This window comes from Mercenaria mercenaria, chromosome 3, assembly GCF_021730395.1.
Source record: "Mercenaria mercenaria strain notata chromosome 3, MADL_Memer_1, whole genome shotgun sequence".
In the NCBI taxonomy this organism is placed as follows: Eukaryota; Metazoa; Mollusca; class Bivalvia; order Venerida; family Veneridae; genus Mercenaria; species Mercenaria mercenaria.
In genome coordinates, this window is record NC_069363.1 from 41,313,310 (window position 1) to 41,334,549 (window position 21,240).

A 21,240-nucleotide genomic window follows, 5' to 3' on the forward strand; every position below is an offset into this window, starting at 1 on the left:
GGAGAATGTAACACAGAAGTGTATCTTGTAAGCTCTGTGGGGAGGATGTAACATGGGAGTGTGTATTGTGAGCTCTTCGGGGACAATGTAACACAGAAGTGTATCTTGTAAGCTCTGTGGGGAGGATGTAACATGGGAGTGTGTCTTGTGAGCTCTTCAGGGACAGTGTAACACGGAAGTGTATCTTGTAAGCTCTGTTGGGAGGATGTAACACTATCATTCTGAATGCAAGAAGCTCTGTATGCAAGAGGTAATAGAAATGTTTGGTTTGACTAAAAATGTAGTATTAATCCTCCAACAGTTCTGTTTGAATACCTCAAGATTTTTCTTTTAGAGGTTGTCATCTGAATAGCAAGTATCTAAAAATAGCATTTCTTGTTGAAAAACCTCATTACTGGAAGAGAATAGGACTAAGTCCCCTCTTTCTTTTCCGATTCCTTCTCATTTACCACCTTTTGGAAAACTTGTGGTTTCTTTCTTGCAGAGGTATATAAAACATTATTGATATTGTTGTTATGACTAATCTTAACTTATTTTAGCAACTAGTTTCTTTGTTGTTCAGTTAAAACATGGAGAGATGTGCGGTAACAAAGTGTAATTGGCAATTAATTATCACAGAATGATGGAAGCTCAAGTTATTATCTTGTCATTCCTTGCCAAGAGTTGCTAACTGCACTTAAATGTGTACAGTTAAACCTGTATAAAAACAGGAGTAAGAGGGTTTATTCACAGACTAATGTGTATTATGTATAGAAAATTTGAAAACAGAAGTAAGACTAGGAACTTATTATAATGTAATATTATGTTAGAAATTGTGTTAAAAAGTACTATCATGCTGTAATGATATTTTTTCATAATTTCGAGTTGTCTTCTCAGTCCTACCCAGATATACATATATACAATTTCTTAAAAAGAAATGATTGAATTATATGACTCTACACTCTACACAATTGAAAAATGTATTGTTATTTTTTTACTACTTACAAATGTCAGTAAATAAATCAGTATATTTAACATTATGTATTTGTAGGTGAAGAGATGGAATCTCCTAAGGAAGAGTTAAAAATGTCATGGTCAACCATTCTGATCATCACTGTTGTTGGATCTGTTGGCGTATTTGTACTTGGCTTTGTCGCCATAGTCTGCTACCATATTGTGTATAACAAGCGAAAAGTCGTCCGGTACAAAAATACGCCGCAAGATGATTTGGAAATAGACATCCAGAAGTTACCAGCGAACATGTCATATCATGTTGTGGAGGAGCCAATCAGGTTGAATCCAAAACTACAAGCTTTTGAATATCCGAGAAATGACATTATTTATATCAAAGATATAGGTCAGGGTGCTTTCGGTCGTGTATTTAAAGCAAAAGCACCAAATATATTGAAACATGATGAAGAAGTGTATGTCGCTGTCAAAATGCTTAAAGAAGATGCTTCAGATGACTTACAAGCAGACTTTGAACGCGAAGCATCTTTGATGGCTGAATTCGATCATCCAAATATAGTGAAATTTTTAGGGGTATGTGCAATTGGAAAACCTATGTGTTTATTATTTGAATTTATGAGTAAAGGTGATCTGAATGACTACTTACGAATTTGTAGTCCAGAAATGTATATGAATGTTAGAAAACATCACACTTTTCAGTTACGTGAAGGTGAAACTTTATCATTAGACTTAATTGACCAGATGGATATATCCCAGCAGATTGCAGCGGGAATGGTTTATCTGTCTGAAAAAAGTTACGTCCATCGAGATTTAGCGACAAGAAATTGTCTAATAAGTGATAATCTCACTGTCAAAATCTCTGACTTTGGTCTAGCGCGTAGTGTACACAGACTAGAATATTACAAGGGTAGCGATAATGATGCGATTCCGATCCGATGGATGCCGCTGGAATCAATTTTGTACAACAAATTCTCCGTGGAATCAGACGTTTGGTCATATGGTGTGATTCTGTGGGAAATATTTTCATTTGCCTTACAGCCGTATTACGGCATGACACACGAGGAAGTGGTAGAATATTTAAAAGACGGGAAGAATTTAGTGTGTCCCGAGAATACCCCACAACAAATTTATGATCTGATGCTCAAATGTTGGAGCAGAAAACCATCACATAGACCAAAGTTTCAGATGTTATACAATTCTGTTAGTGCTTTTCATGAAGAATTGTTGAAAAAAAGAACAAAAGATATTAGTGAGGTATGATGAGGTTTATAGAAAACATGATTCAGTTTATATCATTTAGGTCCACTATCAAAATGGAATGATACTAGGGTTCTTTTGCAGAGACATAACATAATTTTGATACCACAAGCTAGGGAATAACTTAAATTTCCAACACATTACGAAAAAAAAAGTAGTCTAAATTCTTGGCATATATTTTGGAATGTTTCTTATGTTAGATTTGTTAATGAAAGGGAAATGGCTCAAAAGTATGAAGTAGACAAAGGAGTTAAAAAAAATAGGAATTGAAAACTGGTCTGTAGTACTGTAGGTTACAGGAGATTCATGTTGGTTGTTATAATTCTAACTTGGCAGCATTTTAGTATGACCATTTTGGAATCATTTAATTATTTGAAAAAGTAACAGTCTTTGTTCTACAGTTGATATTTCAGAGTTATTTAAGACTAAATGAGCTGCGCCATGAGAAAACCAACATAGTGCATTTGCGACCAGCATGGATCCAGACTTGCCTGCACATCCACGCAGTCTGGTCAAGATCCATGCTGTTCGCTTTCAAAGCCTACTGCAGTTAGAGAAACTGTTTGCGAACAGCATGGATCCTGACCAGTATCGCGGATGCGCAAGCTGGTCTGGATCCATGCTGGTCGCAAACGCACTATGTTGGTTTTCTCATGGTGCGGCTCAAATCTTATTTACAATTTGATGTTGTGATTCTGCACTTGAAACTCCAGACAGAAGAGAATTCTGGGAAAAGTTTACCTACACACTGATTTTGTTGTGGCTGCTAGATAATAATTATACTGTTTAGAAATGTTTTTTGCAGCATCTGAATAATTTGTTGGGAACTCTGAAGTTCTTATCAGCTAATCTGTCACCCAACGTGCAAAATGTTGCATACTTCTTGGTGATAAGGGAAACTCTTTCAAGGTTTTGCACATTGACTGACTTTTAGTGCAGTTTAGTTATTTTGTAAAAGCCTGAATTACACTGAAGATACAGATCCAACATTCATATAACTTTTTATGATGAGACCTTTATATTATTAAAGTATTTGAAAAAAACTTTTTTTAGTAAGTTTAAAACACAGGAATTTTTTTTTGGAAGAGTAAGTGTATCAGAAGTAAAGATTAAAAAAAAATGTTTATCGAAATCCAAGATTTTTTTGTGTAAGAAAGGTAAAGAATACCTAGATATGAATCAAAGATTGATGGGCTTGGTATTATGGAGGCAGAGTAACTGGACTGTAAAAATGGTGTTGGGCAAATAACAGATTCCTCTAGAAAAGACTGTATATTGACAAAGGAAGAAGTTGCATAATAAAAGATGTAATCAAGACCTGTATACACTGATGTCCAAGGAATGGACTGTATGTTGTAGATGCATATGAGTCCAGATTGTTTTTACATGGATACAGTAAACTGCCAAATTGTCATCCACCATTTACATTGATATTTTTCTTGAGTTGGCAAGTAAATGAGCCGTGCCATGAGAAAACCAACATAGTGGGTTTGCGACCAGCATGGATCCAGACCAGCCTGCGCATCCGCGCAGTCTGGTCAGCTCCATGCTGTTCGCTTTTAAAGCCTATTGGAATTGAAGAAACTGTTAGCGAACAGCATGGATCCTGACCAGACTGCGTGGATGCGCAGGCTGGTCTGGATCCATGCTGGTCGCACACCCACTATGTTGGTTTTCTCATGGCACGGCTCAAATATCTATTCATACATTGGTTTGTATTAGTCATTTTTATCATTTACTCACATAGATCTGTTAGAAAAGCATAAATGCATTTATTAGATCATGACAGTGGACTTTGTGAAGTTTTGTTCAGGAATATATTAAAGCTCAAAGTTTGTGATGTATACCTTAACATTTTGTCTCATTTTTCTTTGTGTTACACTGTTTTTTATTACATTTTTATGTTACATTATTCTCATTATAATGCTCATTTGTAAATAGCTGACTGTGTGATGGTATTATAACTAAAGGGAGCTAATGTATAAGTTTAACTTATTTATTGTTGTGTAGGAAAAAATGAACTGTTTATGCTTTAAGGTGTTTGTAAAATAAGAGATTGAGCTATTGACGTTATGCAGAATCACCTTAAAAGTTACAATAGTGTTCAAAACCAGAATTAATATTTTTCTTATAAAATGAGATACAAGTTTCAGAAGTATGTTTGATTCTGTAAACAAGTTTATGAAGGAAAATTTAACTGTAAAATATTTCTTTCCTTTAATTTTGCTAAGAAATAGATACAAGCAACTACACATCAAAACACGAGGCCAGAATAATTTATTAAGTAACCATCTAGTTTTGGTCTTTACAGAGACCCTCATCCTCAGTTTTGTTTAACCGTCAACCTGCTAATTTACTAAAATGGACTTGTCTATCTTTCAATTTGGACAGTACCATTTATTGCTCAAAGGGGTGTTCATTGAAAAATTACTGATTGAATAGCGAACAATTCAGACCATGATCAGACTGCACGGATGTGCAGGCTGATCTTGGTCTGCACTGGTCGCAAAGGAAGATACACTTGCCGCCAGCATGCTAAAGGTTAAACATTTATACTTTTAGACCAAAATCATTGTCATATACTACATTACTATCAGATTATATTTTTGTCCCCCAATACTGGAGTAAAATTAATTTTCATTTTGTGATATTTTTTTCTGATTTTTGAACTCTATATTTTCACTTTAATATGTCAGTAAGTTGTACATTGAAATAAATCCAGTAACTTGTTGTTTTTGTTGAAACTTCTGAATACATGAACATATTTCAGTGTATAAGGAAAGAAATGTTAGGGTAAAATCTTCTGTCTCATAAAAATGTAGGACAATATTTCAGTTTCCAGGGAGTTGCAGTGTGAAATGAAAGTAACTTCTTAATTTTATAAATAAGGAAATAATATGTTTCATTATTATTGTAATGCTGAAGTTTGGAGATATTGCATGTAAGAATATGAAATGGAACAAAAGTTCTCTTGTATAAATAATTACTCGATTTAAGCAAACCCTTATATCTGCTATTCTACTTCATGTTTAAATGGGTTCCAGGTTTACCACATATTTCTTAATTAAGGCCCTCCCACTAATAAACCCCCAATCATACTTTCACACAAAACATAAAAAATGAAATTAAAACGTAAGTGAGGCCCAGCACTGTGAGAGTGCTATAATTGATACAATTCCTTCATTAGAAGTAGGATCTGTAATTTATATTTACTAAAAAAAATACTGGAACAAAAAAATATTACGCCCTCTTTTTGCAAAATGTGACGCACGGGGGGGGGGGGGCATTAGTTTAGGAATATATGGAATGTCAATTTCTTTTACATAAAAAAAAAGGACTTTTTTTTAAATGAAACCATTTGAAACATTGTGACACTGAAGTTTGATTGAGGTAAATTGGGGGTAATTAAAGTAAAATTGTGATGAAAAACAATGAAAATTTAGCTGTTCTTAGTAGCATTATGGTACAAATAAAAAAAAATTAAAATCATATTTACTCATGATTTATTAAAACATTTCGGATATTTTTGATATTTTGAAATTTACCATGGTAACAATATGAATTTGGAAGCAAGTCCCATGCAAGTTTGACCAAGATAGTATGGCAAATCTCATTCAATATGTACAGTCTTACCTGTATTAAGCAGCCAGCCAAGGGAATGAGACCATACGGCTGCTTAAGGCAGGTAGCCATTTCAGTCAGGTGGAATTTAGAACAAAAAAAAAAAATATTTGGGAAATTGAGCTGACTGGCCACTGAAAGTAAGTGGGTTCTAAACATAGGGGGCCGCAAAGGCAGGTTTGGCTGTATCATACATCATATCATTCAGTGACCTTTGAAATAATACAAAGTATGAATCATTGTAGGGTTAACGCACGTTTTTTTGTGTAACAACATCTGCAGAATCCCAAGGGATTGGTTGGTGCACGAGCCCGTAGGGCGAGTGCACCAACATAGCCCGAGGGATTCTGCAGATGTTGTTTCACGAAACAAACGTGTGTTATCGCTATTCTTGCATAAAACACAACTAAAGTGCTGGAAATATCGAAAAAGCAAGACTATTCAGCTGACATTAGTCGATCGAAGTCGGCCGTTTCAGGTTGTTATGGACACATGTTTTATTTATGCATTTCCAGGGCATACAGAAACAGTGCATATTTTATACGTGTCGAACGGACATTCTTGTTGTGGTAATTTCTTTAATATTAAATATATGTAAAATAAGCATGACTTCCCCTTTTTCCGATATATCGGTAGGAACTTTAGCTTTAGAGGCTCGGAATTATGAGAAAAGGGCATATTGTACACGGCATCCTGTCTTTAGACAATTTGCAGGTGAGGTGCCGACAGAATACAATTCTGCTTGGTTTAAATTAATAGTCTGTCCCTTACGCTTTTTAAATGTAAATATTATCGTTTAATAGAAACTGGTATCGATACCTATATTCTTCATGTCGTTAAAAATGAAATCTCTAGGCCTATAACTAGAAAATTTTGCTTTGCACCCCACCCCATCGCGATTAAAGTTTGATAAACACAAAAATTTGAATTTTTCCAACATCGATATAATCAACTTAGATTGGATTTATAAACTCAAACATGGTTGGTGAGATCTACAAATAAATTGAAAAATATATAATAAATACCTTCTGTTCATCAAATGTTCATTAACTATGGAAAAATTCTTCAAACTTTACGCTTCGTCATGTTTATGCTTTACATTACACACCATCACTACTTCAGTAGACTGCATAGATGTGTAAAGTAGACACAAACATTTTTAGCTCACCTGTCACAAAGTGACAAGGTGAGCTTTTGTGATCGCGCGGTGTCCGTCGTCCGTCGTCTGTCCGTAAACTTTTGCTTGTGACCACTCTAGAGGTCACATTTTTCATTGGATCTTTATGAAAGTTGGTCAGAATGTTTATCTTGATGATATCTAGGTCAAGTTCGAAACTGGGTCACGTGCCTTCAAAAACTAGGTCAGTAGGTCTAAAAATAGAAAAACCTTGTGACCTCTCTAGAGGCCATATATTTCATGAGATCTTCATGAAAATTGGTCAGAATGTTCATCTTGATGATATCTAGATCAAGTTCGAAACTGGGTCACGTGCCATCAAAAACTAGGTCAGTAGGTCTAAAAATAGAAAAACCTTGTGACCTCTCTAGAGGCCATATATTTCACAAGATCTTCATGAAAATTAATCAGAACGTTCACCTTGATGATATCTAGGTCAAGTTCGAAACTGGGTCACATGCCATCAAAAACTAGGTCAGTAGGTCAAATAATAGAAAAACCTTGTGACCTCTCTAAAGGCCATATTTTTCATGGGATCTGTATGAAAGTTGGTCTGAATGTTCATCTTGATGATATCTAGGTCAACTTCGAACCTGGGTCACGTGCCATCAAAAACTAGGTCAGTAGGTCTAAAAATAGAAAAACCTTGTGACCTCTCTAGAGGCCATATATTTCACAAGATCTTCATGAAAATTGGTCAGAATGTTCACCTTGATGATATCTAGGTCAAGTTCGAAACTGGGTCAAGTGCCATCAAAAACTAGGTCAGTAGGTCAAATAATAGAAAAACCTTCTGACCTCTCTATAGGCCATATTTTTCATGGGATCTGTATGAAAGTTGGTCTGAATGTTCATCTTGATGATATCTAGGTCAAGTTTGAAACTGGGTCACGTGCGGTCAAAAACTGGGTCAGTAGGTCTAAAAATAGAAAAACCTTGTGACCTCTCTAGAGGCCATATATTTCATGAGATCTTCATGAAAATTGGTCAGAATGTTCACCTTGATGATATCTAGGTCAAGTTCGAAAGTGGGTCACGTGTTTTCAAAAACTAGGTCAGTAGGTCAAATAATAGAATAACCTTGTGACCTCTCTAGAGGCCATATTTTTCATGGGATCTGTATGAAAGTTGGTCTGAATGTTCATCTTGATGATATCTAGGTCAAGTTTGAAAGTGGATCACGTGCCATCAAAAACTAGGTCAGTAGGTCAAATAATAGAAAAACCTTGTGACCTCTCTAAAGACCATATTTTTCATGGGATCTGTATGAAAATTGGTCTGAATGTTCATCTTGATGATATCTAGGTCAAGTTCGAAACAGGGTCATGTGCGGACAAAAACTAGGTCAGCAGGTCTAAAAATAGAAAAACCTTGTGACCTCTCTAGAGGCCATACTTGTGAATAAATTTCCATTAAAATTGGTCAGAATGTTCACCTTGATGATATCTAGGTCAAGTTTGAAACTGGGTCATGTGCCTTAAAAAACTAGGTCAGTAGGTCAAATAATAAAAAAAACCTTGTGACCTCTCTAGAGGCCATACTTTTCATGGGATCTGTATGAAAGTTGGTCTGAATGTTCATCTTGATGATATCTAGGTCAAGTTTGAAACTGGGTCAACTGCGGTCAAAAACTAGGTCAGTAGGTCTAAAATTATTAAAATCTTTTGACCTCTCTAGAGGCCATATTTTTCAATGGATCTTCATGAAAATTGATCTGAATGTTCACCTTGATGATATCTAGGTCAGTTTCGAAACTGGGTCACATGTGGTCAAAAACTAGGCCAGTAGGTTTAAAAATAGAAAAACCTTGTGACCTCTCTAGAGGCCATATTTTTCATGAGATCTTCATGAAAATTAGTGAGAATGTTCACCTTGATGATATCTAGATAAAGTTCAAAACAGGGTCACGTACCTTCGAAAACTAGGTCAATAGGTCAAATAATAGAAAAACCTTGTGACCTCTGTAGAGACCATATTTTTCAATGGATCTTTATGAAAATTGGTTAGAATTTTTATCGTGATAATATCTAGGTCAAGTTCAAAACTGGGTCACATGAACTCAAGAACTAGGTCACTATGTCAAATAATGACGTCATACTCAAAACCGGGTCATGTGGGAAGAGGTGAGCGATTCAGGACCATCATGGTCCTCTTGTTTTAAAAGTTTTAGTGTAAGATTTAAAGTTAGCATGTCAACTTTCTCGACTCAAATTAATTTGGAAAACGAAATTGTATTTTTGTAAATATTGTTTGCCTATCATTTTCAGGGATTAAATCGCGGCGTGTAAACTTACTTTGAGTCTAATAGTAAATACGCGTAATAATACAATAATAAGGAACGTCAATTCAGTCGCGTATCAAGAGAGGTAGCGCTTATTACAAGTTAAAGTAAAGTTAGGTTGAAAAATGATATTTTTAATAAAAATGCAGATGAAAAGATTTCATAAATCTCGGACCTTTCGACTTCAGCCAAAATTGATTCGGGATCCATAATTTGCTTACGTTGGACCCGCAACAGCATATTCAAAACGTTCACCAACAGCGCGTGCTCACGAGAATCTCCTTGTTTGTACACGTTTTTTCCCTGTTTGTGCATGCCCGAAATCGGCAAAAAAACAAAGGTTTTATGCAAGAATTAACAGTAAACAGCCTTGTGCAGTGAGCAGACATTTCTGCAAAGATGTAAAAGAATGTGTTGTCTGCATGAAATGTCATCGTGATAATTGAAGTCTTCTGAATTGTCAATGGCAGAATTTGAAAGTACTGCCCATATACTTGTGCTTGATATTCAGCTCCTATTTATATCTCTTTCTTGGTATATGTTGAAATCTACTAGATATACTATTTTATAAAATAAATACAGTTTGAACTGAACTGATTTTAATCTGAAAATCTGAAAAAAAAATCTAACTGTTGTTTTGTTGTAATGAAGCAGCTCATATTTTGATGCCATTGTGAAGATTCTCACCATATCTGACAAAATGAGAAAGCAAAAAATTGAACCAGTTAATGCTGAGAAATCTCAGAAGCATAAAGAGCATTTCATAAACAGATTACAGATTTTTTCTTGTTTCGTAGACATACAGTTCTTTTTACATACTTAAGTATAAATTTGTTAAATTGTCTTACATAAGTGCTCCCAGTAATTGTTACACATTTTCTGAGTGGGGAAAGAGGAATGAAAAAGAGAAATGTTTGGACTATGAGTATTTCATTTTAAGCGTCCTCAGTCTCCCTGAAATCATAGTAGATATAACATGGTGAAAAATGTTTGGCTGCTTTTTTGTACCCCTCAAAGTTTTTTGGTGGGACTTAGATTTGCCTTTGTCTTTATGTGTGACCATCCATCACTAGATTGTTATTTCAGCATGGGATTTCACACAGCCGGATCAGAGTGATGGCCCTTGATTTATTCAAAAATATGCATACAATGACAGCAGTTTTGGCACCAGTGTCCTATGGACAAACATCTAGTTTTTGTCACCATAGAACAGTTTTTAGTTGATGTTTTCTCTTTCTGTACTAGATAATTTGTAAGTTCTGTTTAGGGACCACGTTTTCATAATGAAAGTTTTATTCATACTTCAGTTTTTATTTACTGCAGATGATTATTACATGTGGAGGCATTTGTATCCGGCAGTATTTCATACATACTATTCATGGTTTTCAGGCCCTGTAGCTAAATTTGATGGGGGCATTGGTGCATAGTTCTTAGGGTAATTTAATTACAGAAAATATTCAATTCGCAGATAGTTTAAGCATGTAAGGAAGTTTTCCTCAACCATCAGAGTAGGTGGCGGGGACTTCCACAAGAAAAATTTAAGGTCTGCAGGATTAAGCTATAGAAATAAAAGTTCCTGTTACTGCAACCAGATTTATTTTCCACTGAAAACCTAATGATTATTTTATCTAAGATTTTATGTAACCACAGAGTCCCATAATCCTCAAAGCCTGGAAATCTGATTTCATAAACTTAATCAGATGATGCTATTTCTTTGGGTGACTGATAATATCAACAGGAAGGAGTTAAATATTAAAAAAGTCGGTATGAAATAAAAAATACAGTAATCTGTATAACTGTACCTCAGTATGGGTCCCTGTAATGAAATAGATAAAAACATTGATTAGATTAAGTGATTTAGCTTTTCATTCATGAAAAAGTCATTAGCTAATATATCAGTGGGAGGATGGTAAAAAATTCTGCCGGTCCGGTTTCCTAAAACGTAGATATTATTGAGATAGGGACGTACAAAGTCGCGTAGGGAGTCTTTGATAAGATTACAACTACTGTAGCCAAGTATGTAAAAACATTTTTCTAAGAAAATTGGATTAAATTGTGGCAAAGGAGAAAGATATGATGTAAATTATGAATTTTAGAGCTTTGGTTGAAAGATGCTTGGGAGAGTAAGAGACGAATATTCAACATTTTGAAGTGTATTTATGGTACGATTGACCATTTCTTTTTTAATTAGACAAATATTGTGTATCTGTACTGCATGAGAAGCACTGATATATGACCATTTTGTGAAGTTATTTTTAGTAGATATGTTTGAACTTAATGGTATGAGACACTCATATTGTGACTTAATTGTATAAATAACATGGTAGGAATTTCCAAGCTGTGATTAAATATAATACTTTGTTAGAATAAAGCCAGTTTTGTCAGAATATCTCGGTCAAATGTTTTGAAATAATTACTCTTTCTGTAGAATGTCTGCATACAATAACATTTATAAAAACTTGTTTTTTTATTGTCTTAACAAGTAGTGATTCTAAAGTGAAGCTAAATGTATTAAATTGTGGTTAATTTTCTTGTTTCCTGAGAAATTACTTTCTCTTCAAAACTTTTTATTGCAATTAATCTAATACAAATATTTCCATGATACTTTTGTGCCTTGCATATTATCTAAAATTGTTCTTGAATTACTTAGAAAAAAAATGAAGATAGCTTTTGCTGTAATGCGAAATATACAAGTGTGTAAACTAAATAAATAAACGAAAAAACATCTAAAACTTTTTATCAGAGGAATTTTGTCAGAAGATTTTTCTAAGATGTTATATTATACCAGGAAATAAAATAAGCATTATGTATCTTTTAAACAAAAAAAAGGATCACAAAACACATCTGTAGAATTACTGGGGTATTCTTAGCACCGGTTTCCTGTGAAGCTAAGTTAAGGATCTCGTACTTAAAACCGGTTGGCTGAATATTAAATCAAAGACCCCTGCAGACTTTAACCGATGACTTGATAAGGTTTGTAGACACACTTCTTAGACGTTGATACTTTATTAAAAGATAAGGAAATAAACATCATACCCGCAGATGTTTTATAAAGATTAGGTAAAAAGAAGCTTTTTTGATAAGGCAAGTGTATGTATAAGATGAAAGAGCATTTTGTTGAATAAATAGAAACATTGGTTGGAAGGAATTGGCAGAGGAAGAGAAACATATTGAATGTAATTTGTCTTCTTCATGTTTGTTTAAATTCATGTTATCGCAGTTTCTGTTATTTTTATTTATGAACAAGAATATTTTTCAATGTGTGAGAAAATTTTGCAAGAAATTTTATACAGGTGTTTAAGATATTTCAACTTTTTGCAGGGAAATGCTCTATGATTGGTTAATTTTTGCATTCATTTAATTTTTCATTAACATTTTGGTTTGGTTTGCGATTTATAAACATCCGTCAATATCAGCCACCATTACATCCAGTTACATAACAAGTTACAAATTGCATATCCTTAATAGTGCAAAATTGCTGCTGACTAAGAGATTGCCAAGTAACAATTCTGCAAAAACATCATATCTACAGTATGTAAAATACTGAAAAATAAAGGGTAAATCTGTCTTATTATATTTATGCTAAAAGATTTTGTTAAAAAATACTGCAAAACTCGGCTTTTATCCTGTAAGGGTGTTAGTTTAACCATATATATACATCTATCAATGACCCTTTATCATGTTTTTTTTTTGCTGAGGATTTCATGAAAATTGTCACATTGTAAATTCTGGTAATATGTATTAATGGTAGATGGAATGAAACTACTTTAATGTTGTCACAAGTTTAACAAAAGAAAGTTCTGTTGGAGGTATTATACTGTTAGACTTGGTTATATTAAACATTTTTTTTCATATGTAAATAATTGTCTAAACTTTGTAAGGCCAATTTGAAAGTATTGCTAGGTTTTCGTGATACAAACGAAAATAAATTATACCATAGATCCGAACCAAAAAATCATCAAGTGATTAAATTAAGTAAGAAATTTTAAAATTAACATCGCATTTTATAAAATCTGGCTGAAACTTCTGATAAGGATTAATATCATAAAATAAAAGTCTGCATACATACAAAGTTTGTTTAAGACTTATGCAAAATTATTGCAAAAAAAAAAAAAAAGAAAAAGACCATTAAATATTCTCAGTTTGAATATCTAAGGAGATCTTGGTAAAATTGGCTTTGATATTTTGACCTGTTGCTAAACCAAGGTATTTAAAGCCCTTGAAAATTCTGAGTTCTTGCATGTCAGTCAAAATTGGAAGGAAAGTCTCGAACTTTTTATTTAAAATATGAAAACCTAGCAATAATTCTTTGTTAGCATTATTTTGATAAAATTAAATGTGTACTATTGCATGCAGAACTTTCAGTCATTTTAGAGTGCATTGGTAAAATATATGTTTACATTTTAGTCTAGTGCTATGTTTTTGTTGAATGAATGTTTATATGTCTCAATATTTATTTGAATATATGGAATAAGTGGTGTATGATAAATTGTATACACTGTACAGAAAATATGCTCTCAAGAGTAAAATTATTTACAAAATGAAATGGAGTTATTTTTTCTTGTTTGTGCTATCAGACTGTTATTTTATGAGTATTCTTAATAACACTGAAGTACCATGCAGTAATTTCCCATATGGAATCCATATCAGCACTGATAAAATATGGCTGTTATATAATTAGGAGACTTACGCATTCCCAAAAGTTGGGGGTGCATAATTATAGATTTATCCTTCCATTTGATCATTCATAATAACCAAAAAATCCTGCATGTTGTAGCCCTTCATTCTGTTTTCAAGCAGACTAAGTTCAAAGATTCATAGTTCCCTCATATTGTGAAGGTGTTTGATTTTTTTTTGTAAATATTTATAGTTTCTGCCAGTAACCATTATGGGGCCTTTGTGGCCGAGTGGATAATTAAGGTTGCTGACTTCAAATCACTTGCCCCTCACCAATGTGGGTTTGAGCTTCACTCAAGGCATTGAATTCTTCATGTGAGGAAGCCATACAGCTGGCTTATGGAAGTTCAGTGCCTGCCCATGATGAAATAATGAACCTGGGATCTTCCTCCACCATTAAAGCTGTAAAGTCGCCATATGACCTATAATTGTGTCTGTGCTACGTTAAACCCAACAAAAACAGAACAAGGTAACAATTATTGGCCACTCCTGCAGAAGACTGTTCGTAAAGTTAGCCAGATGATAGTGCAAAAAACAGGAGATGCTCCAGTTCCCAGTGCTCATAGTTCTTAAACAGGGCTGAGGTGAAAAGCACCCATACAAGGGACTCATTCCACAGTTAGTTATTTTAGTTGGAGTAGGAGTTTAAGTTCAAAGGAGTAGTACTATCAAAATGAGTCTTTACAGTAACTGTTGTGCTTTACATATTAAAAGCATGTTACTTTCATAAGAAGGCACTAGAGAGTTACAAGCCCTTTTTTCATATATTATCATCTAATAACTTTATGTAAATACCTGGAGACAAAGGATGCAGATGGCAGATATATCACCTAGACCCTTTGCTATAATCACATCGTAATGAAAAACAATCCTCATAAATACTTAGAATAAATCAAAGAAATGTGTGCTTCACATAAACATTTTCCACAATAGAACAATCAGATTTTTTTCATAACTCAGGACTGTTTCTGTCACAAGATATATTTTTTACCACCTGGGATTAACTATTGTACTGCCACATTATTTCCCAGTAACAGTTAACTGCTCCTTATATAATAATTGTTATGGCATGTTTAAAGGTGTCTAATGTAACCTTTGGCCAATCCACTTGAATCTTCTGGCATGCTGTCACTGTTTTGATTATATATCTCCATAATGCTGTTCTATTTTCAATGCTTCAATAGCTCAGGGGCAGAGTGCCCATTCTGAGTGCTGAAGGTCTGGGGTTCAATCCCTGGTGATGATGCCGCACCATATCAATGACATGAAAATGTTACTGGTAGCTCACTTGCTTGGTAAGTCATTTAAAGGGTTTTACCAGGAGGTATAGGTAAAGGTCTATTATAGTGTCACCCCTATTGAAAGGGCTTATGAGACACCTTTATTGTGTGTACCAATTACCTCCCAACTCCTACCACTAAGCCAGGTGGATAGAAGTTGGTAATCATTCATTTAACTAGCTTGTAGCTCACGAAGCAGCCTCCCGATCCCCAAGGCGGTCACCTTAACCATTGGACCATGGTGACTGGTATGATAAGCACAGGACATTAAGTATATGTTACTGGATACCCTAGTTTATTGCACAAGAGCTTTGTAAGTCCTGTTGTATCTTGATTATATGCCATGTTAAATGAGCCGTGCCATGGGAAAACCAACATAGTGGGTGTGCGACCAGCATGGATCCAGACCAGCCTGCGCATCCGCGCAGTCTGGTCAGGCTCCATGCTGTTCGCTTTTAAAGCCTATTGGAATTGGAGAAACTGTTAGCGAACAGCATGGATCCTGACCAGACTGCGCGTATGCGCAGGCTGGTCTGGATCCATGCTGGTCGCACACCCACTATGTTGATTTTCCCATTGCACGGCTCAAATAAAGCTTACTTGCTTACCTTTAATTGCATCTCCTCGAGTATTTTGCTTTTGTCCTTTTATCCAACTGCCCGATAATTGCAAACCAATCCTCTATTTGGGTTAATGGAGGGGTAAGACTGCAACATATTTGCAACATACCTAACGTTTTAAGTTTGAGGCCATCAAATTTCTTATGGAAATAACTACTTAATCTCTAAGGTTTGAAACAAAAAACAAAAAATTAAAGCCCAGAACCAATAAATTGGATAGGTATGGGACCATTAAATTCTATTTCATCTGAATTTTGTTCAGGGTGAGCTACTTGTATTTGTGAATGTCTGGCTTCCATCATCCTGTGTCCTGCATCAATGTTTTATTAAAACATCTTTTTGGCTCAATTTGTCAAAATTACACCAAAGTTGTTCAACAGTATCGTGGCATGGACCATTTTCAAGTTTTTTCAAGTTGTTTTTTCAAATGATTTAGCTTGGCCCTTTTTAGGGACTGTGCTATGTACATTACCAATGAGGCCTTCATCCTACACTTGTGCCCATATCCATTAAAAATTTCCTGAATCCAGAAACACAGAAGATGAGAAACAATATACTAAAACAGAGCTTACAGAGGCTGATTTCTGGCAGGTCTGGAATTCAGCTTGACCCTGTCAGAGACCCTCTGACCCTATTTGACTACAGTGACCCTTCATCACCTTGTAACAGGAATAATGAGCTCTCCATGATGAAGGATTGTTTACACGTGTCTGGTCTATGAAGTTTTGATTAACTGGGAATAGAATAGCAAAAACAATGAGTTGTTTACCCTGTCCTGGATGACAAATGGGTTTCTTTCTCACTTCCACAGCTGACCAGTGCAAAAAGTCCTATTGGTCTAAAATTTCTAACAAATTGTAAACAAGCATACTGTTTTCTTGCAACACCATCTCTCTGAAAGTCCTTTCCAGTTAAATCCGATATTTCCTAAAAAAAGCAAAACATCAATGTGAATTAATGAATTTTCTTGCACACAACAGATGGGCCGTGAAAAAAACTATGCACAAGAGAGGAATTCATTCATTTTCATTCTAATTACTGGAACTGACAAATGCAAGATGCACAGCATAAAAAATTAATTCATTATCATTGTTAATGACTCATAAATCTGAAAAAAATATTGTTATGCTTTGAAGCATTACTTAAATACCTATATGAAAGCCAAGTGTAGTTCGAGAATCAGTCATATCACCATCCTAAACCACAGTGATTGTTTAGGTTTACAGTCCAGCAGAATAATACTATTACTAGCTTTTTGATACTTTGGAGAGGCTAAAGGTTGGCTGTTTTGTGATATTTTGGTGAAGCTAAAAGTTGGCTGTTTGTGATATCTTGGTGAAGCTAAAAATTGGCTGTTAGTGATATTTTGGAGAGGCTAAAAGTTGGCTGTTTTGTGATATTTTGGTGAAGCTAGAAGTTGGCTGTTTTGTGATATTTTGGTGAGACCATGTTGGCTGTTTTGTGATATTTTGTTGAAGCTAAAAGTTGGCTGTTTTTTGGTGAAGCTAAATGTTGGCTGTTTTGTGATATTTTGGAGGGACTATGTTGGCTGTTTTGTGATATTTTGGTGAGACCATGTTGGCTGTTTTGTGATATTTTGTTGAAGCTAAAAGTTGGCTGTTTTTTGGTGAAGCTAAATGTTGGCTGTTTTGTGATATTTTGGAGGGACTATGTTGGCTGTTTTGTGATATTTTGGGTGGGCTATGTTGGCTGTTTTGTGATATTTTGGAGAGGCTATGTTGGCTGTTTCGCGATATTTTGGAGTGGCTAAAAGTTGGCTGTTTTGTTGTATTTTGGAGAGGCTATGTTGGCTGTTTTGTGATATATTGGAGAGGCTAAAAGTTGGCTGTTTTGTGGTATTTTGGAGAGGCTATGTTGGCTGTTTTGTGATATTTTGGAAAGGCTATGTTGGCTGTTTTGTGATATTTTGGAGAGGCTATGTTGGCTGTTTTGCAATATTTTGGAGAGGCTAAAAGTTGGCAATTTTGCGATATTTTGGAGAGGCTATGTTGGCTGTTTTGTGATATTTTGGAGAGGCTATGTTGGCTGTTTTGTGATATTTTGGAGAGGCTAAAAGTTGGCTGTTTTGCGATATTTTGGAGAGCTATGTTGGCTGTTTTGTGATATTTTGGAGAGGCTAAAAGTTGGCTGTTTTGCGATATTCTGGAGAAGCTAAAAGTTAGATATTTTGGAGATGCTATATTGGCAGTTTTGTTATATTTTGGAGAGGCTAAAAGTTGGCTATTTTCTTATATTTTGGAGAGGCTAAAGGTTGGCTGTTTTGTTATATTTTGGAGAGGCTATTTTGTGATATTTTGGAGAGGCTATGTTGGCTGTTTTGTGATATTTTGGAGAGGCTATGTTGGCTGTTTCACGATATTTTGGAGATGCTATGTTGGCTGTTTTGTTATATTTTGGAGAGGTTAAAAGTTGGCTATTTTCTTACATTTTGGAGAAGCTAAAGGTTGGCTGTTTTGTTATATTTTGGAGAGGCTATTTTTGTGATATTTTGGAGAGGCTAAATGTTGGCTGTTTTGTGATATTTTGGTGAAGCTAAAAGTTGGCTGTTTTTTGGTGAAGCTAAATGTTGGCTGTTTTGTGATATTTTGGAGGGACTACGTTGGCTGTTTTGTGATATTTTGGAGGGGCTATGTTGGCTGTTTTGTGATATTTTGGAGAGGCTATGTTGGCTGTTTCGCGATATTTTGGAGAGGCTAAAAGTTGGCTGTTTTGTGGTATTTTGGAGAGGCTATGTTGGCTGTTTTGTGATATTTTGGAAAGGCTATGTTGGCTGTTTTGTGATATTTTGGATAGGTTATGTTGGCTGTTTTGCAACATTTTGGAGAGGCTAAAAGTTGGCTATTTTGCGATATTTTGGAGAGGCAATGTTGGCTGTTTTGTGATATTTTGGAGAGGTTATGTTGGCTGTTTTGTGATATTTTGGAGAGGCTAAAAGTTGGCTGTTTTGCGATATTTTGGAGAGCTATGTTGGCTGTTTTCTGATATTTTGGAGAGGCTAAAAGTTGGCTGTTTTGTGATATTCTGGAGAGGCTAAAAGTTAGATATTTTGGAGATGCTATGTTGGCTGTTTTGTTTTATTTTGGAGAGGCTAAAAGTTGGTTATTTTCTTATATTTTGGAGAGGCTAAAGGTTGGCTGTTTTGTTATATTTTGGAGAGGCTATTTTGTGATATTTTGGAGAGGCTATGTTGGCTGTTTTGTGGTATTTTAGAGAGGCTAAAGTTTGGCTGTTTTGTTATATTTTGGAGAGGCTATTTTGTGATATTTTGGAGAGGCTATGTTGGCTGTTTTGTGGTATTTTAGAGAGGCTAAAGTTTGGCTGTTTTGTTATATTTTGGAGAGGCTATTTTGTGATATTTTGGAGAGGCTATGTTGGCTGTTTTGTGATATTTTGGAGAGGCTATGTTGGCTGTTTCACGATATTTTGGAGAGACTAAAAGTTGGCTGTTTTGTGGTATTTTGGAGAGGCTATGTTGGCTGTTTTGTGATGTTTTGGAGAGGCTATGTTGGCTGTTTTGTGATATTTTGGAGAGGCTATGTAGGCTGTTTTGTGATGTTTTGGAGAGGCTATGTTGGCTGTTTTGTGATATTTTGGAGAGGCCATGTTGGCTGTTTTGTGATATTTTGGAGAGGCTATGTTGGCTGTTTTGGAGAGGCTATGCTGGCTGTTTTGTGATAAAATATTTTTCCAAATATTTTTCAAACTTTCTAAATTTTCACTTTTACTTTTTCAGCAAATTCCCTATTAGGTCTGGTTATCTGTGCTGAGAAAAAAAGGGAGAATAATTACACAAAATTTGAACAGCCTCAGGAGTTCTCTTGTAAACAAAACAGAGGGTCTGAAAACAGACTAAGACCAGACAAACCATGTTTTTCGCTTTGGGGATAACATGTAACTTTGTGGCAGGGTATAAGTCTTATCTTTTCAGAAATTTGCTATCTTCACTTTACATCTTAGCAACTAGATCTTTGAACATGCTCTACATGGATAAACAATTCATACTGTTGCCTCATGTATTGTTAGGCCAGTTCTTATATGATGCTTGGATTCCTAGTAAAGAATAGTATTAACCTCCGTAGCAAAAAAATAGCAATTACCTAAATTCACACAATTAGCAACCTCCTCATATAGATTAAGGAACATTAACACATTTCACCTAAAAACAAACATTGAAACTGATTATGTCTGGACCTTAGACTTACAATATCTAATGAATTCAATCATTTGTTTTAATAATGTGTGTACCTTCTACAAGACTTTGTGTACAGATCTCTCTTCATGTCTGCAGTTATCGACATGCTGTCAAAATTTTCAGAATTTCAAAACAAAGTTTTCTATTGAAGGTTAGGTTTTCAGAAAAAAGGTCTCTGATAAAGGACGCCAGCATTGTAAGACCATGTTAAAAGTGTTCTTTGTCTAAATAGTTTTTGTTAACCTTTAGCCTGCTAATTTTTTTAAATGGACTGGTCCATCATTCAATTTAGGCAGTACCATTTATTATTTAAAGGGGTGTTCACTGACAGACTGAATGGTGAGCAGTGCAGACCATGATGAGGCTGCACGGATGTGCAGGTTGATCTTGGTCTGCACTGGTGGCAAAGGCAAAATCACTTGCCGCCTGCAAGCAACTAGCTAAAACTTCTTGAAATATTGGATGTAAAATATTTTTAAAAGTACCAAATGTATAACAAGTTTAATCCCTGCGTTGTTTTTTTAATCAAAAAGAGGTGTTCCAATGGTGCTGAATTGTGAATTGCATTTCCACCTGGGTATTTTTATATAATCTTAAACCATTTTCTGTTATTTCTCCAAGTAGATTACACAGTTTTTGTAAAAAATTGAGTAGCTGAGAAAACTAACATTTTTACATCTTATTCATGAACAGAACAAGCATTATAATTGTTGGCCTAATGAGGAAGCAGAATCCCCCAAAACTCTGCTACACTCCTTTATCATGACAAGATACCAGACATATGAGAATGAAAGAAATGTGCAGTACACTCACAACAAACACACATCATGATTAATTACCCTCTAAACAAATGATTTACTTTAGTCACAAGAAAACAGCCATACTGTACTATCTACTTCTTGAAGGCTACAGCATTTTGTAGGCCACTGTATGAAAGATGAATGCCTCCAGTATGTGCATATATCTTTTTTTAAATTGAGATAATGACTTTCATGATATATTAGTGATTGTTAATAAAATGTGAAAACAAAATGCACTCTGGCTTTAAACTTAAGACTGCTGTTCTGTTCTGTTGATGTATGACTGCATATTTCATTAATACGGAATAAAAGAAAGACCCCATATTTAGGTCAAAATTAGAACTGTGGCTGCCACATTCATTGTTT

At 34.9% G+C, this 21,240-nt stretch overlaps 1 protein-coding gene across 1 annotated transcript in view; it reads left to right on the forward strand.

Moving 5' to 3' along the window:
• Positions 1-13,830, forward strand: part of LOC123524985 (muscle, skeletal receptor tyrosine protein kinase-like) — a 92,206-nt gene extending 78,376 nt beyond the window's left edge. Inside the window, exon 9 of the mRNA XM_045303646.2 lies at positions 1,031-13,830. Within this exon, the coding sequence (XP_045159581.2) occupies positions 1,031-2,208 (1,178 nt within the window). The 3' untranslated portion in view covers positions 2,209-13,830. The remainder of the gene's footprint in view (positions 1-1,030) is intronic.
• The last annotated feature ends 7,410 nt before the right edge of the window (positions 13,831-21,240 follow it).